The 27,097-nt window shown below is 43.8% G+C and overlaps 1 protein-coding gene across 4 annotated transcripts in view; it reads left to right on the forward strand.

The window, feature by feature from the left end:
• CPED1 (cadherin like and PC-esterase domain containing 1) overlaps window positions 1–27,097 on the forward strand; it is a 328,494-nt gene that overhangs the window by 12,648 nt on the left and 288,749 nt on the right. For all 4 annotated transcript variants that reach the window (XM_060414812.1, XM_012177019.4, XM_060414813.1 and 1 more), the window contains exon 2: window positions 25,149–25,326. In XM_060414812.1, the coding sequence (XP_060270795.1) occupies window positions 25,149–25,326 (178 nt within the window). The remainder of the gene's footprint in view (window positions 1–25,148; window positions 25,327–27,097) is intronic.

The raw sequence follows: 27,097 nt of genomic DNA on the forward strand, positions 1-27,097 counted from the left end.
CATATTAAGCAGTAAACCTTCCCTGCTGGCCACACCCAGAGGGCAGAGGAGATTTCAAATGGGCTTTTTCCTCACTCTTCCCTTTATTATTAACTTTTTTTCTGAGTAAATAATGACAATTAATAACATATCTGATACTTCCTACACATACGCTAAACCTCTTTCTCATGTATTTTAGTGCTGCATAAGCTATTTTAAGAGCAGATAGAGCAGATAGATTTGAAACAGTTAATTTTCTTTTTCAAGGAAGCGTAGATACAGAGGCTTTGGAGGTCAGCTGATTTCTTTTAAAGAAACAGTGGTTAACATAATACTATGTCTGCTTTAAACACACTTGTTTGCTGTAGAGCAAAGACAACGTATTTGTCTATATATCCTGTTGGATATATATATATATATCCTGTTGGAAATATAAACCTCAAGAAGCTAGAATTGTCTCCTGTGTTTACTATAAAACGACACTTTAAAAGGAAGCCCTTTTCTGTGACATAAATGGGAGGATGTCTTATCATCCAGTGATGTGCACATGATCTTAAGCACAATTCTTAGCAAAACCCCGAACAAAGGAACCAAGTGCTTATAATAAAGCAGCCATTCCCTGTGAAGTCCAGCATTTACACAAAACCTAATAAATTACAGGCAGTTGGATCAGGGCAGGGATTGGGATTTCTTTGGAAGGAATGATGCTAAAGCTGAAACTCCAGTACTTTGGCCACCTCATGAGAAGAGTTGACTCATTAGAAAAGACTGATGCTGGGAGGGATTGGGGGCAGGAGGAGAAGGGGACGACAGAGGATGAGATGGCTGGATGGCATCACTGACTCGATGGACGTGAGTCTGAGTGAACTCTGGGAGTTGGTGATGGACAGGGAGGCCTGGCGTGTGAGCAACTGAACTGAACTGAACTGAAATGGCACATAACACGTGGAATGAATGGATGAATGGGAACTTGTACAATTGATACTATGTCCAGTATATGACTTCCTGTGGTGGCCAGCAGTGCTTAAATTCTTCTTTTGTACTTTGAATTGGATTCTTAAACACTGATCTCCCCTGGGTTCATCCAGGTTCTTCTCCACTTATAAGATGTCCTTCCCTCTTGCTTTCCTGAGAAAACCAAAGCAATCTGTCCTGTTTAAAGAGATGCTTTCTTCTTCAGGCCTGACCTAGGAGACCATCTGCTGGACCCTTTAAGAATAAACTGGACTTCTAGCAAGGGAGGTTACTTTTTTAGCTAGTCACGGGGGGCGGGGGCGGGGGGGAAGGCCAAATGCTCTTCTATAGCACAAATTCATCCCTCATGGAAAGGATTATAGAGTTTAGGGTGTTGAAAATTTGATAGCAATATTAGATGATGTCTTATTCCTTCCTCTGGAGATAGTGCTTATGTTGTGGTATTACTGGATATTGTCATTTCCTGCCAGTTTTTGATTTTTAAAGCAAAAAAGTTGGCCATGAACTACTTAAACATTCTAAAATGAGTGTGTAATTTGGAGAGTCCTAAGATTTTGAGAGGAATATGTGAAGCTGTGTTTCAAGGCAGTGGTGTGATAGTTCAGGATTTGGCAGTGTGGGGAGGAACAAGGCAGACTGGAAGGAAGCTTCTAGAAGGGAAGCATGGGGAGGAGGGTTCTCAAGGCTCAGTCAAGCTGGGAAAGGTGCTGCTCAGGATAGTTCCTGAGGTTGTATACTGGTACTGGCCAGTGAGCTGAAGGGACAAGATGGAGTGAATTGCCACAATGGTGCTCAGAGTGAGCACAAAAACAGAATGTATGCCAAAGCGTAAATGTGTACTTAAGGAGACTTGGCTTCCCCCGTGGCTCAGATAGTAAAGAATCTGCTTGCAGTGCCGGAGACCCAAGTTCTCTTGGAGAACTTCTTCTTGGGAAGATCTCTTGGAGAAGGAAATGGCTCTCCACTCCAGTATTTTTGCCTGGAAAATTCTGTGGACAGAGGAGCCTGGTGGGCTACAGTCCACGGGGTCACAAAGAGTTGGACATGACTGAGCGACCAACACTTTCACTTTAAGGAGACTTGGTCTCCACATTTGGTATAAGGTGGGATATTTGCTTTATGCAGACTTTTGTGTTCGGATATTTAACACCTGTTCCCCCATTCCTTTTAATACTTTGGCCCCTGCATGGGTAGGGTGAGGCAAGTTCCTCTGGGTTTGTGAGATGTGTGCCTGTATACTGTAGCCGTTCATTCCCCCAAGAACTGGAGCCCGCCTTTGCTGCCCTGGAGCTGCAGGGTCACCTGCATGGAATGCATTGGCTTTCCATCCTGAAGTATCTGTGCCATTCATGGGGACCCTGGATTTCTGGGGAGAATCCAAATAAACTGTTGATACTCGAATGTGAGTGCTGAGGAGAAAAGAAAGGAGTCAGGGATGCTGTCTGCATGGATTAACAACAGTAAACTCTTGAAGTGGCCTGAAGACCCTCTCCTAGGGGCCTGAATGTGGCAACTGGATGGGCACTGGATGGACGTCTTAATCCCCATTTAAGTGCCTAAATTCTATGCTTGCATCCAACAGGTGCTTTATTTAGGCTGGATTCTTAGTCCAGGGGAGGGTGTGTGTGCTATGGTGTTGGAAGAGATTCTTAGCTGGCCACCACAAGTTTTTTCATGATGGCCTCATGCAGAGGCCCGGACTCTGTGTGTGTGCAGTGGTGCAGTGCAGACTGGACTGACTGCCAGGCTGAGAGGAGGGTCAGTGTCATTAACTGGGCAGGGTGGGCAGTGGGAGAATGTGCAGCAAGGCTGATAGTAGGGAGGCTACAAAGAGCAGAGTTGAAATGGAGAATGCAAGTGAGCGGTTCAGGAAGTTAATAGGTGAGTCCTAGGGAAGGTTCTAAGACCAAGCTATGGTTACATTTTCTAAGCCCCAAAGAGGAAATGTAATGTGATAAGGGGCTTTTTATATCCTGGTTGTGAATTTATTTATGGAGCACTGTAATAAGGTATAAAATTAAATCATATTTAGTTGTGCAATGAAAATACTGTCTTTTATCCAATACCCAAATTTAAAAAGTGTGTTCACCATATACATAGTATCAGTGTCCATGTGTTATTTTCATAATATGTTTGCTCTGACACTGGTTTTTGTCAGAGAAGAATAGTAGCAATGCTGATCCATTGATTATTTTAAAATACTTTAATGCCCCTAATATATAAACACAACCCTTTCATATTCTGTACTTGTGATAGAACCCATATGAAATTCTATGATTTAAACTTTTAAGGTTTTAATTTTGTTAAATTAATTAAACAGGCCATTAGATTGAGGCAGCTCTGAGGTTATGTGGCCTCTGTAGGCAAACCAAAATCTAAGCTTCTGAATGGCTCAGGATGCCAAAGACAACCAGCCACAAACAGCCAACTAGGCTTTAGGCTGGCTCAGTGATAAAAGAATCTGCCTGCCTTGCAGGAGAGGCAGGAGACACAGATTCGATCTGTGGGTTGGGAAGATCCCCTGGAGGAGGAAATGGCAACCCACTCCAGTATTCTTGCCTGGGAAATCCTGTGGACAGAGGAGCCTGGCAGGCTACAGTCTATGGGGTTGCAAAATAATCATATACAACTTATTAACTAAATAACAGTTAGGCTACAGCCCATGAGTAATTTTCTTTCTCTTCTTCCACACTTTCTCTGTATAAGTCTTCCCTCAGCTCCAGGTAGTTGAGTGCTCCTAATCACTTCAGCTTCGGTGCTGTCCAGTTGGGATTTTGCCCAAATAAACTCTTAAATTTTTAAATATGCCTCAGTTTATTTTTTAACAATGTAAAATATTTTCATTTTTCAAGATCACTTTTATGTGATCACTTTTTTTTTTTTTTGGGCTGCACTCGTTGGCATGCAGGATTTTAATTCCCAGGCCAGGGATTGAACTCTCACCTCCTGCAGTATAAGCAGGAGTAAGTGTAAGCAGTGTAAGTCTTATCTGCTGGACCTCCAGGGAAGTCCCAGTGTGATCACTTTTGAAGATACATTTAAATACAGTTTATATTTATGAGGGGATATATATATCCTAAAGCTTTTGTTTCACTGAGTCTCCTTTGATCCTTACAACAGTGAAGAAAGTAGGGTGGAAGGTTTACTTGCCGATGAGGAAAGGAAGTACAGCTAGTGGAGCTTAAGTAGTGTCAGGAGATAATGAATGGGGTTGCTAGGGGTGGGGACCAGAGGAGTAGAGCAGAGACAGCATTCAGAAGTCCTGGAGGGAGTTGCTGGCAAAGCCTCTAACTTAGACTCAGAGTCTCTGGCACCTATCCATGAAACTCTTTGGTGGATTGTATGATGCTTAGGTATTGATATTGTTGTAATGACCCCAGTGTGATTTCCTTTCTGTTACGTTGCCTTTGTATGGACTTCCTATTTTAAGACTGAGCTGCTGAATTAACTCCTTGTTTTGGCATGAGGGGACAGAGACTTGCTATTATTTTAACATTTTTCGAAAGAACAAGGTCTCTCCTTGTCCTCTGCTTGGTATTTCATAATTGGGAATTGTCAATTTTGTATTTTCTTCATTATGGATGTCCTTTAACTATTGCTGACACTGTGATAGGATCCAGGGGGCGGGGGAGCTGTTACTCTAAGACCAGCATACACGAGCAGGGCTTGAGGATGGAAAGCAAATGACGTCTTCCTCCTCTGAAGCTCTGTGTCATAAAGTTTTGAATTAATAGAAGACTGAAAATGGGAAAGGATTGTAGATAAAGAGGAAAGCAGAGGAAGGAGAAGAGGCAAAAGAGGGACACAGAGTGGTTTTTAATTTGATCCAAAATAGACAGTGAAATCAGTTTTGCCCACAGAAAAAGCAATCTACATTTGCTTCTGTTCTCATTGAAAGCTGTCTCATTCTTTAAGATATCTTGAAGGAAGCTATCATGACCACCATCTCCCAGCTAGTCCTGTGTTTTTGTAATCTCAGCTGGGTTTTGTTATGTCTGGAAAGTTACAGCAAATAGTAAACCGATGGCCCACAGCTGTGCATCGTGGGTGGCTTCTCAAGGGAAAGAGTCTTGAATTCCTTGGAGGAACAGCCTCCAAGTAACAGGGAAGAACAGTCAGACCCTGTTCTTCCCTGTTACATCTGGAGGAGGCTGAAAAAGATGCTTAATGTGACTTTCAAAACAGCTAGAAAAGAGGAACACAAATTTAGGAGGAGCAGAGAGGGAATCTAAGTCCCTCCTTGATGGTTGAAATGGATGAGCATTTCAGTGATGCTGAACTAGGCAGCCTGCAACTATGCTATGGGATGTGTGAAGTAAGAAATTGCAGCAGCAGACTCCAGATAGGGACTGAAGGAGAAATCCCTGTTCTGTGTTCTTGGTTTGTTTTTAATCTCTCCCTAATCTCCAAGATTCCTGCTCTGTGTGTGGGTTAACCTGGGGAAGGACGGAGCAGCACACAGTTGAAGCTGTGTATGCCCAGCATGACTGTGCGTTGGCTGGAGTTTGAAGAGCTGAGAAGCAGCCTTTTTTTTTTTTTTTTTCCCCTCTCTTTTTTCCTATCCTGTAAGTTGCTCTTCTCTGGGTGGTCTTCTCCTTCCTCTGGCTGCGCAAGCTGTAGACTGCTCACCCTTCTTGGGCTCAGCGTGGTTGAGTTAGGAAGGAGAAGGGCATTAGACAGAGAAGATGAGACAGTCTCAGGGTTTACCATCAGGTCTCCCAGGTGGCTCAGTGGTAAAAGAAGCCATTGGCAATGCAGGAGACATGGGTTTGATTCCTGGGTCAGGAAGATCCCCTGGAGAAGGAAATGGCAACCCACTCCAGTATTCTTACCTGGAAAATCCCAAGGATAGAGGACTGTGGCAGACTGTAGTCCATGTGTTGTAGCCATGCGTTCTGGGAAACAAACTCACTCAGAAGGACAATGCAGATAGTGGAGTGCAGTCTGTTACACCGGCGGGCCCAAGGCAGAGTCTCCTCTTATCCAAGGACCCCGACCAGGTTTTCTGAAAACCTTATATACCTTAAGTGTACGTGCCCAAACCCACCTCCCCCAATTCCCTGAAACTAGTCTGAACAAAGGAGAAGAAAGATTCAAAGTTAACCTGTGATTCGTATGCCTGAAGCCTACGTAGTTAACAGTGGACAATTATCAATAGGCCTGTAGTCATACCTCAATAAGCATAATAGAATTTATGATTCTATTTGGTTACACAGATAATTAGGGTATTCTTTTAGGCAACAGAGAGTCTAGGTACGAGCCTTGGGGCTCTTCCATCCAAGGGGCCTGGTTTTCCAGTTGGTATGTCGTTTCCACAGATACTGGGCATATAGCTCAAAGTCCACAGTCTGGCCCAAGATGGGAGTCCTGCTTTCAAGATGGAGCCTGTTCTGTCTGTTTCCTCCTTCATTCCCCCCTGTTGATGCTCTTAACTCATAGTATGAGCATCATTCATAGGGATATATTGCACCCTGACTCTCTGACCTCCAATTTGGGAGAATGACATCAACCTGTGGGTTACAAAGTTCATAATACACTGTAAAATAAAGGGTCCACAAAGCAGAACTATCAAGGCAACTATAACAATCGTAAATATAATTTTCTACCAATCACCCTTCACCCAAGATAGGACCAAAGTCCAAAAAGGAAGATTATCATCAGACATAACTTTTACCTGACCTTTCATGACATCTAGGGTGGCTGATTTATAGCCAGATAAATCAAGAATATATACACAACATTCAACTTTAATTATAGCACAGGTCCTCTTTGTACCAAAACTATGGTTAGTCTCAAGATGATGCCAGCAAGTCCTTGAAGCAGCAGTTGCTTGTAGAGCTTCATCTCTGTTTCTTCTTTAACATGATCTTGGTTTCACGGGGATCAGTGGGGTCCTTTTGTATAGTCCACTCGGCATCCTCTGGGTCTGCGTATGCCCTCTTCACCTTCATGTGGAGGATCCGGGGGTGACACCTGCAACTTTAACTGCAGTAGGGCTGGTTAGAACAACAGTATATGGGCCCTTCCCATGTGGGGCCAAGGAGTCGTGTTTCCAGTCCTTGACCACACCTGATCCCCGGGCACAAATTCGTGAATCTGTTCCCCAAGGGGGAATGGCACCCTTTCTTGTACAAACTTAGTTACCTGATTTATTACCTTACTCAGTTGTTCCATCTGCTGTGAAATCTCATCTCCCCTTACCTGAGGCAAATTTGTTGACACCTGTTTTATTATGGGAGGGGCCTCCCATACACAATTTTGTACGGAGAAGAGCCGTGGGACTGTGGGGTCATCCTGAGTCTGAGCGGAGCCATTAGAAACAAGTTCACCCAGGAACAGTCAGTCTCTAAGATCCACTTAGAGAGTGTCTCTTTAAGTGTCCGGTTGGTTCCTTCCACCATCCCAGAACTCTGGGGCCTATATGCTGTATGTAATTTCCACTTGATGTTTAAAGTTTTGCTTACTCATTGTACTAAATCAGCTACAAAAGCCGGGCCATTGTCCGATCCAATGCTGGTAGGAAATCCAAATCTGGGAACTATCTCCCTAAGCAGGCACCAGGCTACTTCTGATGCTCTTTCAGTCTGGGTAGGAAAAGCTTCTACCCATCCTGAGAACGTACATACTATGACCAGCAGGTAATGGTAGTGTCGGTGAGGTTTCATTTCAGTGAAGTCCACTTCTAGGTGTTTAAAGGGCAGCATGCCTTTCACCTGAATCCCTGGAGGTTTCTGTCTGTGCCGAGAGGCAGCATTGACCTGTGAGCAGGCAATGAAGTTCTGAGATTTTGTCCTTTTGACAGCTGGAGGGCCTGGATTAAAGCATATAGTTTGGCCTGTTGAGTGCACCAGTGTGATGGCAGAGAGCTAGCCTCAATGGTGGTTTCTTCCATGACTACTGCATATCCCGACAGTTGTTGCCCTTGTTTCACCAGGCTGGTGCCATTGGTGTACAGGAGCAAATCTGGGTCCAGGATTGGCTGGTCTCAAGTCAGTTCTGCTGGCATATTTCCTTGCAGTCATGTGAGGGCCCACCTTCTCCCACAGGAAGGAGAGTGGCTGTGTTCAGGGCCTGACAAGGCTCAGTAGTAACATGGGCGTTCTCACATAACAGTCCCTGGTATTGAGTAATCTGGGATGTTGACAGCCATTCATGGGGGTCCCCTCGGAAGAGAGTGTTGACTTCATGCGAGACTTGTGAACAAATCTTGGCCCAAAGTCAGCTTGGCTGCCTCCTGAACCAGTAAGGCAACTGCAGAAACTGCCCATAAGCATCCCAGCCACTCAGTGGCAACATTGTCCAGCTTATTAGAGATAAGTCACTGGTCTGTCCTAGGTCCCATAGTCTGGGACAACACTCCCATAGCCACCTTGTCCTTTTCAGTCAGGTAAAAAGTAAATGGCTTAGCAAGGTCTGGCAGGCCCAAGTCGGGTGCTGACATAATTGTACCGAGTTTGAATTCTATTACCAGTGGGACTTGTTTTGCAAGCCTGGTTGGGGGGTGGGGTTGTCTTCTGCCCAGACCTCAGGGAATTATCAAGTTAACTTTTTCTCTTGACGAGAGAAGACTCTACACATGGACATCACCAGATGGTCAACACCGAAATCAGATTGATTATATTCTTTGCAGCCAAAGATGAAGAAGCTCTATGCTGCTGCTGTTGCTAGGTTGCTTCAGTCGTGTCCGACTCTGTGCAGTCCCAGAGATGGCCGCCCACCAGGCTCTGCCGTCCCTGGGATTCTCCAGGCAAGAACACTGGAGTGGGTTGCCATTTCCTTCTCCAATGCATGAAAGTGAAAAGTGAAAGTGAAGTCACTAAGTCTTGTCCGACTCTTAGCTACCCCATGGACTGTAGCTCACCAGGCTCCTCCATCCGTGGGATTTTCCAGGCAAGAGTACTGGAGTGGGGTGCCATTGCCTTATACAGCAGCTAAAACAAGACCGGGAGCTGACTGTGGCTCAAATCATGAACTCCTTATTGCCAAATTCAGACTTAAATTGAAGAAAGTAGGGAAAACCACTAGACCATTCAGGTATGACTTAAGTCAAATCCCTTATGATTGTACAGTGGAATGAGAAATAGATTTAAGGGACTAGATCTGATAGAGTGCATGATGAACTATAGACGGAGGTTCGTGACATTGTACAGGAAACATGGATCAAGACCATCCCCAAGAAAAAGAAAGGCAAAAAAGCAAAATGGTTGTCTGAGGAGGCCTTACAAATAGCTGTGAAAAGAAAAGAAGTGAAAAGCAAAGGAGAAAAGGAAAAATAGAAGCATCTGAATGTAGATTTTCAAAGAATAGCAAGGAGAGATAAGAAAACCTTCCTCAGTAATCAGTGCAAAGAAATAGAGGAAAACAACAAAATGGGAAAGACTAGAGATCTCTTCAAGAAACTTAGAGATACCAAGGGAACATTTCATGCAAAGATGGGCTCAATAAAGGACAGAAATGGTATGCACCTAACAGAAGCAGAAGATATTAAGAAGTGGTGGCAAGAATACACAGAAGAACTATACAAAAAAGACCTTCATGACCAAAATAATCATGATGGTGTGATCACTCACCTAGAACCAGACATCCTGGAATGTGAAGTTAAGTGGGCCTTAGAAAGCATTGCTACAAACAAAGCTAAAAGAGGTGATGGAATTCCAATTGAGCTATTTCAAATCCTGGAAGATGATGCTGTGAAAGTGCTGCACTCAATATGCCAGCAAATTTGGAAAACTCAGCAGTGGCCACAGGACTGGAAAAGGTCAGTTTCCATTCCAATTTCAAAGAAAGGTAATGCCAAAGAATGTTCAAACTACCACACAATTGCACTCATCTCACATGCTAGTAAAGTAATGCTCAAAATTCTCCAAGCCAGACTTCAGCAATACGTGAACTGTGAACTTCCAGATGTTCAAGCTGGTTTTAGAAAAGGCAGAGGAACCAGAAATCAAATTGCCAACATCCTCTAGATCATGGAGAAAGCATGAGAGTTCCAGAAATACATCTATTTCTGCTTTATTGACTCTGCCAAAGCCTTTGACTGTGTGGATCACAATCAACTGTGGAAAATTCTTTAAGAGATGGGCATACCAGACTACCTGACCTGCCTCTTGAGAAACCTGTATACAGGTCAGGAAGCAACAGTTAGAACTTGACATGGAGCAACAGACTGGTTCCAAATAGGAAAAGGAGTACATCAAGAGTACATCACCCTGTTTATTTAACTTCTATGCAGAGTACATCATAAGAAATGCTGGGCTGGAAGAAACACAAGCTGGAATCAAGATTGCCGGGAGAAATATCAATAACCTCAGATATGCAGATGACACCACCCTTATGGCAGAAAGTGAAGAGGAACTAAGAAACCTCTTGATGAAAGTGAAAGAGGAGAGTGAAAAAGTTGGCTTAAAGCTCAACATTCAGAAAATGAAGATCATGGCATCTGGTCCCATCTCTTCATGGGAAACAGATGTGGAAACAGTGGAAACAATGTCAGACTTAATTTTTGGGGGCTCCAAAATCACTGCAGATGGTGATATTGCAGCCATGAAATTAAAAGATGCTTACTCCTTGGAAGAAAAGTTGTGACCAACCTAGATAGTATATTCAAAAGCAGAGACATTACTTTGCCAACTAAGGTCCGTCTAGTCAAGGCTATGGTTTTTCTTGTGGTTATGTATAGATGTGAGAGTTGGACTGTGAAGAAAGCTGAGCGCCGAAGAATTGATGCTTTTGAACTGTGGTGTTGGAGAAGACTGTTGAGAGTCCCTTGGACTGCAAGGAGATCCAACCAGTCCATCCTGAAGGAGATCAGCCCTGGGTGTTCATTGGAAGGACTGATGCTAAAGCTGAAACTCCAATATTTTGGCCACCTCATGTGAAGATTTGACTCATTGGAAAAGACCGTGATGCTGGGAGGGATTGAGGGCAGGAGGAGAAGAGGGCGACAGAGGATGAGATGGCTGGATGGCATCACCGACTGGATGGACATGACTTTGAGTAAACTCCGGGAGTTGGTGATGGACAGGGAGGCCTAGCGTGCTGCGATTCATGCGGTCACAAAGAGTCAGACACTACTGAGCGACTGAACTGAATTGAACCTGACTGTTTAGCCCGTCCAGTTTCCTTTCCGGGAGATTGTACAACCTCCATTCATCTTGAGGGGTTACTGAGAGGAAGAGTAAAGAGATGGTTGAGTCCACTCAAACAGTCACTTGTGCCTCCAATTTAGACAGCAAGTTTCTTCCTAAGAAAGGTACTGGGCATTCAGGATGTATAAAAATTTACGAGTCACTTGGTGTCCCCCCATCTGACATTTTCAGGGTAGGCTAGAGACACAAAGGCTGCATTTATCACCATCTGAGACCCAGCAGCCTCTGGCTGGGTCTATCGGCATATAAAGTCTACAGGCCTCACACCGTCTTTCGCAGAACTCAGGGTGATTCGCTTTCCCTTTGAATCACTTCAGAGGGTTTTGCAATACTCATAGCTTTTCAGGCCCCGCCTCTTGAGACCTTGTAAAATAGTCACCCGATATTTTTCCAGGTGGTCCCTTCCTTCTTCTGTGTTACAGTCCCCACTGGGGACTCATCGGGGGTGGCTAGTTCTGCCCACCACTGCGGGCCTGCAGGACCCTCAGGTGCCATTTCTGTTAACCATTTTCTGGCCTCAGTTAGGATCCTGTGTCTTTCCTCAGTGCTGAAAAGGGAGACTGGTAGTTGGATTATGTCATCCTATGTAGGGTGGTGGGTTTGAAAAATAGTCTCCATTGGCCTAATCATGGCTTATGGCTGCCCCGAGTATGGTGGAGCATGTCTCTGCCAGTTTAATATATCCGTAGAGGAAAATGGCTGGTAATAATAGGCTGCAGGGGGCAGATGGTAGTGCCCCATGCATCCTGAACTGGAGGCTATTATACCCTCTGAGAGGCATCTGTAGTGGGGTTCTTCCCCCTGTTCCTTGTCGGAGCACAGCTTCTGTCTAATTGCTGTGTTTTCTTCCCCCTTCCCATCAGTACTCACTGGGAGAGCTGGATACAATCTAGGAGGTCCAGCTGAGGTGGAATTCTGGGGGCATTGACCAGAGGTCTCCATTGCTGGGATTGGAGCCGGCCGAAACGGCGGCTCTACGAACTCTGGGAGAGCTGGTGGAAGAGTAGGGGCTGCTGCAGGAACTTCACCTGGCCCTGGATTGGGCATTAAGGCGGCCTCTGGTCCTGGTGGAGCACTGGGAGGCAGGCGCGTCATTATCCAGTATGGGGGAGGGGTCAGATCATCCCCGTCCAAATCCTATAGAATTTCCTTTTTTTATCATCAGTCAATTTTTGTGCCATTAATATTTTTCCCTTTCCCTTCTGGATACAGAACCTTGTCCAAGTAGGAGGGTCTTGAGCTCACCCGAGCCATGAGTCAGTATATGGATATAGATCCGGGTGTCCTGGCTCTCCTGTGACTACTGTGTAGACCGCTTCTGCTACTTTTAAGTTCATGGTGTTCTCTGGTGGCCATCCTGCTCCCATAGGGGGCCATTTGACCCTCACAGAGTATGTGAAGGTGGTTAGGCTTCATCTTCACCCCATAGTCTCCTCCAAATCCCTTCTTTAAATTTTTAATCACGCACTCCAATACAGTTGCCTTAGATTCACTTTCCCCCATCTTGCTTACCTTCTCGGACCTTCTACTTTTCCTTTTCGTTCTGTCTACAAAGTTCTCAGTACCCTATATACTTCTGATATTTCCACTCAATGGCACTCACGTTGCCATTCTTCCTCCTTCCTAATTGGGGTGAGAAGAGCCTTACCTGCCAGATCCCAGAGGGAGAAGGGGGACCAGTGTGTCTTCACCTGCCGGTCAGCACAGCCAAACCAGAACACCACGTGATCCAAGACTGTTTTTCCCTTAGCTTTTAAAGTCCATTCTGCCTTGGTGGGCTTGATCAGGTGTAGATGAAAATACAGATGCGTTAAATATCCCACGTCCCAGGCTGTCTCCAGAAAAGCCAATTTGTGCTCACTTATGCATCCCCTCCTTCTAGCCTGACAATTCCGAGGGGGTCAAGAATTTCATAGCAGATGGGATGCCTCCTTGGGGAGGGCAGAATACGAGCACACAAAAACCAAGTTTCTTCTCCTAAAAATCCCCTGGCAGTTGCTTGGTAATAATTTTTCCCAAGATGGTATGGACACCACCTCTTAAATGACCTTCACAAATTTCCTTCCTAAGCCCTAACACGCTCGTCAACCTGTGTACCAAGCAATCATTGCCACCTGCCTGTTCCAGGCTCCTGTGGGTCTGTGACCCTTCTAATCCCTCCCAGGGAGGTGATCAGGCCCCCTCTTCCACCCTACCAGGTGGGTTCCTCCTCACCTGAGCGCTCAGTTCCCCTGCTGCCGTCCACTACCTGCTAACAGGAAAGGTCCGGGCACTGAGAAGCAGAATCCTTCCAGAAGGGCGAGGCACCTTTCCCTCTCTAGAAGATTTGAGCCGCAAGGCCTCGGAGTAGTCCCAAATGGGACTTGTCTCCTCAAAGTGAGGAGTTTCCTGGCCCATGCACCAAATGTTGTAGCCACGCATTCTGGGAAACAAACTCACTCAGAAGGACAATGCAGATAGTGGAGTGCAGTCTCTTACACTGGCGGGCCCAAGGCAGAGTCTCCTCGTAACCAAGGACCCCAACCAGGTTTTCCGAAAACCTTATATACCCTAAGTATACGTACCCAAACCCACCTCCCCAAATTTCCTGAAACTAGTCTGAACAAAGGAGAAGAAAGATTCAATCAAAGTTAACCCGTGATTCATATGCCTGAAGCCTACGTAGTTAACAGTGGACAATTATCAATAGGCCTGTGGTCATACCCCAATAAGCATAATAGAATTTATGATTCTGTTCAGTTACACAGATAATTAGGGTATTCTTTTAGGCAACAGAGGGTCTAGGTATGAGCCTTGGGGCTCTTCCATCCAGGGGGCCTGGCTTTCCAGTTGGTATGTCGTTTCCATAGATACTGGGCATAGAGCTCAAAGTCCACAATCTGGCCCAAGATGGAGTCCTGCTTTCAAGATGGAGCCTGTTCTGTCTGTTTCCTCCTTCACATGGGTCGTAAAAGAGTTGGACATGACTTAGTGACTAAACAACAATCATCAGCTTACATGCTTCGTATTTTATCGATGGGTTGGAAGTCTGTTCTGGTGGACAAAAACCATACTACATATCTTAAGCTGTTCCCGGTGGACTAAGGCAATTTGATCTCGTTTCTCATTAAATAATTTCTAGCTTAGAATGGCCAGGTCAGGCTCTCTGTTGTTGTTCTCTTTTGTTCTCTTTTATGCCCACCTCTCTTTCTTCTCGTGTGTCAGGCTTGCATACTCCTCCTCTGTTTACTTAAGATCTTCACTGCACATCCTTTCTTTGGGAACCTTCTTCCCACCTCTGGAATGCTTTCATCCTCTGTACCCTACATCTCCTTCACTTACACTCTGAGGGATGATTGTCCCATTGCTGCCTCTCTTTCTGGTGCAGGAAAGAAAGTGGGGCATAAGAGGAAGGTCACATCCCAGGGCTCAGGTGAGTCCCTGGGGTAGCTGCTGAGTGCATTCTTGGCTTCACACAGAAAAGAATTCAAGAGCAAGCCATAGTAAAGCGAAAGAAGGTTTTCTCAGGGAGATACACACTCCGTAGACAGACTGTGGGCCACCTCGGAAGGCAAGAGAGGCCCCAGGGTGTGGAGTTGTCAGTTTATATATGGGTGGATAATTTCATAGGCTAATGAGTGGGTGGACTATTTCAAGCGTTTGGGAAAAGGGCAGGGATTTCCAGGAACTGGATCACCTGCCCCTTTTTGGCCTTTCTGGTCGGCTTCAGAACAGTCTTGGTGCCTGTGGCTGTCACCTAGCTTGCTGATGTGTTGCAGTGAGCATATACTGAGGCTCGAGGTCTAGTGGGAATTGACTTGTCTACCGTCTTGGACGTAGTTTGTTCTAACCAGTTTGTGTCCTGTCCTCAACGGTTATGTCATTCTTTTAAAGGTTGTACTCTGCCTTCTTCCGGCCTCACTTCTCCACCCAACCCAACTCCTCAGTGCAGTGTTCTCACCGCCCTTCCCTCACAGGGCTCTGCCTCCCAGTGTCCCCCCGGCGCCATTACATGCCTCCTTAGGACAGGTCTCAGCTCTCCCTCTTGTGGGCCGCCATCTAGGGTCGCACGGAGTCGGACACGAATGAAGCGACTTGGCAGCAGCAGCAACAGTTCCCAGGTCACTGAGTGCTTCCATTAAAATACAAAATCAAACAAACCAAAAGACTTAATTTCTGCATCACAGGACCTATGACATAGAGTTCTTAGGAAATCCTGTGATCTAGGTAGTAGATGTATCTTTTTCTGAAATTCTGTCAGGGGACCCATCCTCCCTCTACCTTAGTAAGTCTAGTTTTCCTCATCTTCCTCTTCCCTGCCATGGTTTTTCATAAAAGGCATCAAAGTTCATAAAATCTGTACCTAGGGAGAAAGCCTAGACTAGAGACTAAAGACTAGAGATTCTTCAAGAAAATTAGAGATACCCAGGGAATATTTCATGCAAAGATGGGCTCAATAAAGGACAGAAATGGTATGGACCTAACAGAAGCAGAAGATATTAAGAAGAGGTGGCAAGAATACACAGAAGAACTGTACAAAAAAGATCTTCATGACCCAGATAATCACAATGGTGTGACCACTCACCTAGAACCAGACATCCTGGAATGTGAAGTCAAGTGGGCCTTAGAAAGCATCACTACGAACAAAGCTAGTGGAGGTGATGGAATTCCAGTTGAGCTACTTCGAATCCTGGCAGATGATGCTGTGAAAGTGCTGCACTCAATATGCCAGCAAATTTGGAAAACTCAGCAGTGGCCACAGGACTGGAAAAGGTCAATTTCCATTCCAATCTCAAAGAAAGGCAATGTTCAAACTACCACACAATTGCACTCATCTCACATGCTAGTAAAGTAATGCTCAAAATTCTCCAAGCCAGGCTTCAGCAATATGTGAACTGTGAACTTTCAGATGTTCAAGCTGGTTTTAGAAAAGGCAGAGGAACCAGAGATCAAATTGCCAACATCTGCTGGATCATGGAAAAAGCAAGAGAGTTCCAGAAAAACATCTATTTCTGCTTTACTAACTATGCCAAAGCCTTTGACTGTGTGGATCACAATAAACTGTGGAAAATTCTTTAAGAGATGGGAATACCAGACCACCTAACCTGCCTCTTGAGAAACCTGTATGCAGATCAGGAAGCAACAATTAGAACTGGATATGGAACAACAGACTGGTTCCAAATAGGAAAAGGAGTATGTCAAGGGTGTATATTGTCACCCTGCTTATTTAACCTATATGCAGTGTACATCATGAGAAACGCTGGGCTGGAAGAGGCAGAAGCTGGAATCAAGATTGCCAGGAGAAATATCAATAACCTCAGGTATGCAGATGACACCACCCTTATGGCAGAAAGTGAAGAAGAATTAAAAAGCCTCCTGATGAAAGTGAAAGAGGAGAGTGAAAAAGTTGGCTTAAAGCTCAACATTCAGAAAACTAGGATCATGGCATCTGGTCCCATCACTTCATGCCAGATAGATGGAGAAACAGTGGAAACAGTGTCAGAGTTAATTTTGGGGGGCTCCAAAATCACTGCAGATGGTGACTGCAGCCATGAAATTAAAAGACACTTACTCCTTGGAAGAAAAGTTATGACCAACCTAGACAGCATATTCAAAAGCAGAGACATTACTTTGCCAACAAAGGTATGTCTAGTCAGGGCTATGGTTTTTCCAATAGTCATATATGGATGTGAAAGTTGGACTGTGAAGAAAGCTGAGTGCAGAAGAATTGATGCTTTTGAACAGTGGTGTTGGAGAAGACTCTTGAGAGTCCCTTGGACTGCAAGGAGATCCAACCAGTCCATCCTAAAGGAGATCAGCCCTGGGTGTTCTTTTGGAAGGAATGATGCTAAAGCTGAAACTCCAGTACTTTGGCCACCTCATGTGAAGAGTTGACTCATTGGAAAAGACTCTGATGATGGGAGGGATTGGGGGCAAGAGGAGAAGGGGACGACAGAGGATGAGATGGCTGGATGGCATCATTGACTCGATGGACGTGAGTTTGAGTGAACTCCGGGAGTTGGTGATGGACAGGGAGGCCTAGCATGCTGCAGTTCATGGGGTCGCCAAGAGTTCGACACAACTGAGTGACTGAACTGAACTGAACTGAACTGAGGGAGAAAGACCAGCATAAGGAGATCAACTTTTAAATTCTCGACTGCTCACTATGTCTTGGTTTCCTACTCACTACTTCCTATAGAAATGGTGAAGGACAGGAAAGCCTGATGTGCTGTAGTCCATGGGGTCGCAAAGTGTTGGACACAACTGAGCAACTGAACTACAACTAGTTACTTAATGAGACAAGTCATGTTGCATTACCTCCACTTCTATCCTCATTACCAATTATTTCTTTTTGCCTGCCTGCCTGACCATATTTACCACTCACAACAAAAAGTACCTCTGCTGCTGACTTTCAAGGAGTTCTGTTTTAATGCCTATTCCCTTCCTGTTTCTCTAAGAGTTATCCTTCTTCTCATTGTCTTTCATACACAACATTCCTAACACATACAAGCAACAGCAGCATGACCATCTGGGTCATTGTTGACACTTTACCCTAACCAGGTATTTTATCTCTGGAGGAACTTACCTTGCATGATTTCATTAACTGTCTGTCGCTCCTCCCACTAAAAAGTAAGCTCCGTGGGGGCTAGAACTTTATCCAGGTTCTTCACTGTTGTATTTCACAGAACTGAGAACCATGTCTGACACATAGAAAGCTTTCAGAAATAATAAATAAGTAAATGCATAAACACTGAGAAAGAGCCAGTAGGAGAGAAGGGGGAGGGGATAGGAATGATCCAGGAGAACGAACTAAAAGAAGGATCAAGTTCTCAGGGGTTTGAGGGTGGAGCTTGGGAGGAGGTCTGTTGCTTGGGCAGAGCGGGAGTCTGGAGAATAAGCAGAGTGACTGACCATTGATAAGAAGAGGGTAGTTTTTCTTTGCTATGGAAATCAGAAGAAAAGAGGAAATGTTATTATTATGTGGATAGGCTATAGGTTTGCCAAAAGAGTTGCTGTGTTAACTCAGTGTGTTTCCTTCTAAGAGGGCTGATTTCCTCTGTCAGTGGGAGGCAGTTATCTGCAGAAATAAGGAGGTAGCTGAAGAGTGGGTCTGTCACTCTGGAGCATGTGAGAGAGCATTGACCCAGGAAGCACAGCTGGATGGTCTAGGGAGTGGGAAGACTGCATTGGCTTTGCCAACCAGGATCTGTCCATCTGGCCCCTTTTCTTCAGCAGCCCTCAACCACCCCAGCCCAGGGGCAGGTCAGGCAGGCTGCGGAGATCTTCCTTGATTCTCTCAACTCAGAATCTTCACAGCATCCTCTCGCTTCTGATTTACCTGGCATGTCATAATTGGTTATAACCAGATGCTTAATGTCTGCTTGCCTTGATGGGCTGTCAGCTCTGTTGGGGCAGAGACTTGCCTACCTTGTTTACTGCTGTGTCCCTGGCTCATCCATGCTTGAGATTTTGCCATATGACTGTGAACAATGGAATTTAAAGTACCAGGTAGAGAGTATTGGGTCCTGGAACGTGAGATGTGGAGAAAGAGGGTGAAAAGGAGGCCAGTAGAAAATTGGCATTAGAGGGAAAGACTCGTGGTTGAGGCGTTGATGTATTAGGGATAGATAAAAAGAGCTGGAAGTAGATGAATGCAATCAGAGAATGGAGTATATTACTTTATAATTTCAGAGATGGGGCTCTTTGGGGGACCACAAGGATACAGATCTGGCCATTGGAGTGTGTGGTTGCAGTGAAACGGAGGAGAGAGTCATTAGGGATGAAGAGGTCATGGATACCTTATGACTTGAGATGCAGATGTTGAAGCCTCCTTTGAGACTTCCTAGTAATGGCACCCCACTCCAGTACTCTTGCCTGGAAAATCCCATGGATGGAGGAGCCTGGTAGGCTGCAGTCCATGGGGTCGCTAAGAGTCGGACACGACTGAGCAACTTCACTTTTCACTTTCATGCATTGGAGAAGGAAATGGAAACCCACTCCGGTGTTCTTGCCTGGAGAATCCCAGGGACGGGGGAGCCTGGTGGGCTGCTGTCTATGGGGTCGCACAGAGTCGGACACGACTGAAGCGACTTAGTAGCAGCAGTAGATTATTTCACCTGACAGTAAGTAAAATAACGAAAGGGCATGCATATATTTACAAGTAATGAACTCATACTTTGCCTTTAGCATTTATTCATTTGCTCATTCATCCTTCCACTCCCTCTTATTTAGCAGTAAGCTTTTTGTACAATAATGATCAAAGCAGAGAAGTCTAGACCCTTCTGAAACATACAGACTTGTAGGAAGGGCAGATTGTAAACACATGTCTATAAACTGTGAGAGTGTCAAAGGGAAAATGAGAATGAGGAACAGGTAAAGATGAGTTTTGGCAGTTGCTATTTAAGCGGGTGCCATTTCATCAAAGCAATATTGTGGATCCTTTTTTTTTAATATTGAAATTTATTACTTTTGTTTCTCTCTTATTTGTTTAGAATTTATATAGAGCTACAAATGCGTAAATCTGCCTTACATTGGATGTTGGGTGTTGGGATAGCCCCAACATACGGTTTGGGGGAGCATTTAGAGGGTACTCAGGGTCATGAAGTAGTTCTGAGAAAGGTGTGATCATTCAGTGATCCGCTCAAGTGTAGCTGAGTCAGCTGTGAGATGGAGGCCAACGGTCACTAGAGGTCATGTAAGTAGGGAATATTCCCGGAGGCTCTGCTTGTATATCCAGGAAACCTACAATTCCTAAACTGTCCTACAATTATAAATAATGTTTAAGTAGAAAATGTATAGGATTTGCATCCTAGAATGTGCCATCCATTTTGTTTCCTGAATCCTCTGAAATAAGTGTACATTTCGCCAATGGAAAAAATAAATTCTGTATTCTTGTAGTGGAAAAATTAAAACGTAATTCACTATGATAGACTCTACAATCTTTCTGAAATGCCAGAAATCTAGACAGTTTGGCAATTTAACTTTAGTTATATATGACACACATCTGAAGTGTACTCTATGATTTGTATTCAAACATCAAAAGATATCATAAATACATGGCTACTTTAATAAATCCGGAAAAAATCTTTCCATCATATGGAAAAAACCAAGTTTTATTTCTCATTTCTACTATATTTTTCAAAAGCTATATTTCCTGCTTTTGTGGTAAGTCTTGATGAAGACTTTTTAATAGTAACTGAGAAATACAGCGATGGACAAGGAGGCCTGGTGTACTGCATTTCAAGGAGTTGCAAAGAGTTGGACACAACTGAGCTACTGAGCTGACTGAGAAATATAGTGCCTTTATAATATTGTTCTTTATTGAATTCTTTTACTGTAAATTCATTACTTTGCTCAAGAATTTGACTCTGTCATTCTTGCCACTATTCAAAATTCTAATGAAACAAATTTATAAATTTTTACCACTTTCTATCCAAATCTTTCATGCTAGTATTTATAAAAATGACTTTTTATATAAAAAAAAAGATGTTGTATTCATTCATTCAAAGAAAATTTATTATGTGCCTACTATGTGCCAAGTATACCATTCTTCGGTTGGGGAAGCAAAAGTGAACAAAACAGACAAAAATATATGCTTTCTTTCTGCCTTCTTCTATGATATGGGGAAATGGACAACAAAATAATAAGGAAATCACATTTTTGCTTTGAAAGATGATAAGCCCTACAGAGAGAAATATTTACCAGGGTATATAGAAGTTATGACAGGGACCAGATTGTATTAGTTGAAAAACTTAATTACTAATGTAAAAGCAGTTACATTATGATATTGATTTATATCAGTTTTCCGTGTATATATTTCATATGGTTTATTGGTGGGATGCTGAGGTGCATGCTTTCATATAGAAATGTGATTTAATTCCCCATCCAATCTCATGAAGTAAGATTTGTTACTTCAACTATACATGTGAGAAAACTCTAATGTGAGGAGATGACTGTCACTCTCCCAGTGGAAGAAGCCCGCCAGGGGCAGAGCCAAAACCCCAAGTCCAGATGTTTGATTCCCAGCCCCCTCTCTGTTCTGACGGCTGCCCAGATGGCTCTGTGGTAAAGAATCTGCCGGCAATTCGGAAGATACAGCTTCAGTCCCTGGGTCGGGAAGATCCCCTAGAGAAGGGAATGGCAACCCGCTCCAGTACTCTTGCCTGGAGAATCCCATGGACAGAGGAGCCTGGTGGGCTACTGTCCATGGGGTCGCAAAGAGTTGGACGTGACTGAGCGTCTAATATACACCCGCACTACTGTTCTGCTCCATGTCCCTGCATCTAGCCCTCCACCTCGAGTATTACAACACTTCATCCTCAGGCAGCATAGAGACTTCAGGTTTTGAAGTCCTTCCAGTAAAAATGGTAAGTGTTCAGTATGAAACAACTTTCGTGTCGTCTAGCGAAGCAATTGCCGATGGACTTTTGTGCAGATCTCTGAGGAGGAAGGGAGACAGGGAAGTGACTCCTGGTTCAGCCTGTCAAATGGCCAGAAACACACATTCTTTTATAAATTCTCCCCAGCAGATCCACAAGTCTCAAGTTCAGTCATTGTAGTGATGGCCAGGTTAAATGTATTCTTCCGCTAAAAATACATTCTCAAAATCGCAGGAGTCATCAGAAGCTCTCATTTCCAAAAGTGCTGCTCCGGGCGTTTGATCATCCCGCACTTGCTGGTGCGGTTGACATAATTGTAATTCACAGACGCAGTGCAGTGCACCTGTTGTCCGACCGGCTGAAACTGCTCTCGCCCCTTGGTATTGGGCCATTCTGCTGATACAGGCTGTTATAAATATTACAAGGACAGGGGTAGTTTGTATTACAGGATAATGCAACCTAATTTGATGGACACGCTCATTTCCTATTTATTCTCTGTAGTCTGAGACGTGAGTTAAAATTTCAATGTGTTATAAAGGTTATGATAAAATATGGCCAGTAATTAATACTCTACTTAGAATATGCTGTCTGTAAGATAATGCTGGTAAGATTATGGTGCTCTTACATAAACTGATCCTGGTTTAGGGGAGAGGTGGGGAAGAGGGATTATATCTTTCAAATTAACAAGAAGGTAAAGTTTGAAAATACAGTCTTGTCATAGGAAGTCACTCCTGTACCCAAGCCAGCTGTAACTGAGAGGAGCATCCTGTGATTTCGAAAGAAAATAATGTGAGATGGGAATTCTGGACACTGCATTTTGCTTGAGTGACACTGATATATTTGGAAGCATCTGTCTTCCCCTTTCACCTAGACCCACCTTTGTTTATTTTGGCCTGTGAGCTCTTGCTACTGGTTCCCTCTGACTCTTGAGTCCAAAGACTCAGCCTGTATTTGGTTTCAAATTCTCCTTAAAAGTTTATCACTAAAACAATCACAACATTTGCTGAGTAATTATGTTCCAATTTTCAGTTAAATTCTTGAGTTTATCAATTCTTGCTCATTATCAATAAAATGCAGTCCTTTGACAAGGGGAATGGAGAAGGCAATGGCAACCCACTCCAGTACTCTTGCCTGGAAAATCCCATGGATAGAGGAGCCTGGTGGGCTGCAGTCCATGGGGTCTCTAAGAGTTGGACATGACTGAGCGACTTCACTCTCACTTTTCACTTCATGCATTGGAGAAGGAAATGGCAACCCACTCCAGTGTTCTTGCCTGGAGAATCCCAGGGATGGGGGAGCCTGGTGGGCTGCTGTCTATGGAGTCGCACAGAGTCAGACATGACTGAAGTGACTTAGCAGCAGCAGCAGCAACAAGGGGAAATATCTGATTATGTTTTCCCAAAGTACCATGCACAGCAGGTGTGATAGCTGGTGTTCTCTTTCTTCCCTTTGTATTCATCACACACATATTATGAGCCTGTGTTAGCATGTGCCAGGCAAAGCTCAAATATGGAAACTGTGTTCCTGACTCTTTGCTCTTTTTGACATATGATTATCTTAAAAACACACATATAGCACTTCTTATATGCCAGGCACATCTCTGTAGCTCAGCTGGTAAAGAATCTGCAATGCAGGAGATCTGGGTTTGATTTCTGGGTTGGGAAGATCGCTTGGAGGAAGGCGTGGCAACCCACTCCAGTGTTTTTGCCTGAAGAATCCCCATAGACAGAGGAGCAGGCGAGCTACAGTTCATAAGGTCACAAAGAGTTGGACACGACTGAGGGACTAAGCATATATGCCAGGCACAGTTCTAAGCACTTTGCAAATACTAACTCCTTAATCCTCGAAGCAGTCTTAGGAAGAAGGTACTGTCCAAGGTCGTAGGATTAGTGCTGGTGGAACCAAAAGATTCAAAGCTGGCATCCTGGCCGCAGATTTTGTGTCCTTCTGCACTATACCATGCTTTGTAGATTGATTTTCATATAGCCATCATTTGTATGTAATGAAAAATAGAATATGCTGCCTGCCTTCAAAGGATTAGCAAGCTAAATCGGTTTCTTTTTTCTTTTCTTTTTTTTTTCTTCTTTCTTTTCATATATATCTTCAAAGATCAGATCTTGATAGAGCATTATGGTCCATTATTTTACTTGATATGGTCATTTATTGAATATGTACAGTGTTTACCAAAGACACAGGGACAATGCAGGCTGCATGTTAGGGAACTCAAATCAGAGAGACACACAATTTTGTAAGTGCTGATGGAAGGATGTTTGTCAATGAAAATTTCCCAAAGAAGTACTGCTTGATTTGGAGTTTGCTAAATGGAAGAATGGAGAGAGGGGAAGGATTTGTTGTGAGAAGGCACAGTGGAGTCTATACGAAGCAGCCGGTTAGGATTAGGAATGGAAATGATTAAAAGTGTGACATGACCAGAGAAGGAAGAGGGGTTTAAGTTCAAGTGGCCTGCATTCTGTGATAAAGACGTGGAATTGATTCGGTCAGTAATGGGAAATAATGAAGAAATTTAAGGAGTGAAAAGACATGGTACAAATTATATTTGAGGGCCACAAAATGGACAATTTGACTCAGAGCTGCCACTAAAAGTAATGTGGATTTCTAATTTCATTTTTTACCTCTTTCCCCTCATCTGCCTTCTCCAACCCTTTGTCTCCTCTTCTTTGGCCTCTCCCATTTTTTTTGCCCTAAACTCCACTCAATCTTATCATTCCTTCAGTAGTAAAAAATGTCTACTTTATCAAGGTTTAATCACAAAAATTTTCAGGAAAACACACAGTATCCGCATTAGACCATATGTGTATGTGTGTGTTTATTTCAGTCATTCAGTCCTGTCTGATTCTTTGTAATCCCATGGACTGTAGACTGCCAGGCCCTCTGTCCATGGAATTCTTCAGGCAAGAACGCTGGAGTGGGTAACCATTCCCTTCTCCAGAGGATCTTCCCAATCCACGGATCAACCCGAGTCTCCTGCATTGCAGGCAGATTCTTTACTGTCTGAGTCACTAGGAATGGCTTGAACCATATAATGAATTTCATTGTCAGCATTCTTTCTACTTGCCAATTCAAAACTTCCCTTTTGTTAATGATACTTCAAGCATCATTGTGAGAAAGAATATTTGTTTGGAGGAGCAGTCAACAGCTGAAGGAAGAGCCTAAAATCTATGGCTGCATCCTGATGGAGAGAAGTGACAGCATTGTGCCTGCAGAGAGCTCTGGGATTGCTTTTCAGCTGTCCCCCATGTCCTTCCGGCACAAAATCCATCCTCCCTGGGTCTGTTTCCTCTACTGTGTTTACCTAAAAGAACTATTAAAAGATCAGGCAGCTGGAACTATTACAGAAAAGCACAATGCAGATCAAAAGCATTGCTATTAATTTCTATTTTTCAGGCAGAGTTGAGCTCGGTATATCACAGTATTCCTCCAGGAACTCTGTATTTAATGGCTTGAAATCTTCATCTTTCTGGAATAGTGAGAAAAATACAGTTCACCTTCAGTTCTCACAAATGAGGTTGCTTTCGTCCTTGGGCGCCTTTCAGAGCATTGCCAGAGAAAACCTTCAAAGTCAACTTTCTGAATGGCTCCCGATTTTCATTAATGATCTCCTTCAAGGAAAATGTGCTCCTGTTTTCCTCTTGAATTTTTATACCTTCTTTTTTTTTTCCCCCTGTAGATCAAACAGTCAGTTGAGACCCACTTCAGCAGCCATGGCAGAAGGGCTGTTCTCTACAGGCCTTCTTCCTCCAGCCAAAGGGAGCTTCAGCTCCACCGGAGCATTCTCACTCAGCATCACTATGTGGTTGTCATCTCTGAAGAAAGGCTCGGTGCCGACCCTGGGCTACTAGAAAAAGGTCAGAGTCAGAAGTAATTACCAAAGTTGCTTGTCATCTAGTGTAAATACTTCCTGGAATGTGCTACTGTCTTCCTCTAAAAAAATTCACAAGAACAAATTTTTACCCATAATCAACTTTCTTGCACCATAGAAAACTTGGATTCTTTTTTAGCTTCCTCTCCATTCTCCTTTAGCTGCATTTCTTTATTCCTGAAATTATTTTGTTTATATTTTTGCAGCATTTTGGAGTTACATAGTTCATCTTTAAATGCTACATAAAAATGTTTATGTTGATGAGCCTGAATACATGTTCTGCCCAGCACCAAACTGCTCCATATTTTAAGAAAATTGCCACTTCATCTGACTGCAAGTGCTGGAAATTGTTTTGAGAAGCCACCTTAAATGCGAATCACAGATTGGCTCTAAATGCGAAAGAAGTGTAGATATTTATCTCACACACTGTTTCTAGTCAAGTACTTTTTATTTCTGCCATTTGAAATGAAAAACAAGAGACAAGTTCTTAAATAACTTATTTGAAAAGGAAGTTGAGTAGATGATGAGGGTCAAAAAGGGCAGTAACAATAACAGCTGACAGATCTTGAGTGACTAACCATGTGATATATTGTATTCTGTATTCATGACCTCATTTAATCCTCACTGGAAGCCTCTGAGTACCCCCGAGAAAAGATACCTGCACCCCGATGTTTATTCCAGCATTATTTACAATAGCCAGACATGGAAACAACTTAAATGTCTATCAGCAGAGACATGGATAAAGAAGATATGGTGCATATGTACAATGGAATGTTACTTAGCCATAAAACAGAACACAGTGGTGCCATTTGCAGAGATCTGGATAGAGCTAGAGACTGTCACACAGAATTAAATAAGTCAGAAAGAGAAAAAAGATTAGTGTAATATTGCATGTATATGGAATCTAGAAAAATGGTGTAGATGAACTTATTCGCAAAGGGGAAATAGAGACACACACATAGAGAACCAATGTAGGGACACCAAGGGGTAAGGGGGAATGGAATTAACTGGGAGATTGGGGTTGACCTATATACATTACTATGTGTAAAATAGATAACTAGTGAGAACCTGCTGTATAGCACAGGAAACTCTACTCAGTGCTCTGTGTGTGTGCTTAGTCGCTCAGTCATGTCCAGCTCTTTCGACGCCATGGACTGTAATCCACCAGGCTGCTTGGTCCACGGGGATTCTCCAGGTAAGAATATTGGAGTGGGTTGCTATGCCTTCCTTCCGGGGGATCTTCCTAATTCAGGGATCAAATCCGGGTCTCCTGTATTGCAGGCTGATTCTTTACCATCTGAGGCAGGAAACCCAGGAATGTGAAGTGAGTAGCCTTTCGCTTCTCCAAGGGATCTTCCCAACCCAGGAATTGAACCAAGGTCTCCTGCATTGCAGGTGGATTCTTTACCAGCTGAGCTACCCAGTAAATGTTCTGTGGTGACCTCAGTTGGAAGGAAATCTATAAAAGAATAGATATATGTATCACTGATTCACTTTGCTGCACAGAAGAAACTAACACAACATTATAAAGCAACTATATTCCAATAAATTTAAGAAAGAAATATTCATCCCTCCCCCACTTGCAGAAGAGGAACCCAAGGCTTGGAATAGTTCAGGGATGCACCTTGTATCTTAAACTGTGGTGATGGAAGGGCAGGATTTGAACCCCCCGGATTCCAGATCTCACTTCTGTGCTTGTCCTCTTCATCTTCGTATTGCTCACTCCCTCTTTTGACCCCTTTGTTGTTGTTCCATCG

Source organism: Ovis aries, chromosome 4 (assembly GCF_016772045.2).
Source record: "Ovis aries strain OAR_USU_Benz2616 breed Rambouillet chromosome 4, ARS-UI_Ramb_v3.0, whole genome shotgun sequence".
Taxonomy (NCBI): domain Eukaryota; kingdom Metazoa; phylum Chordata; class Mammalia; order Artiodactyla; family Bovidae; genus Ovis; species Ovis aries.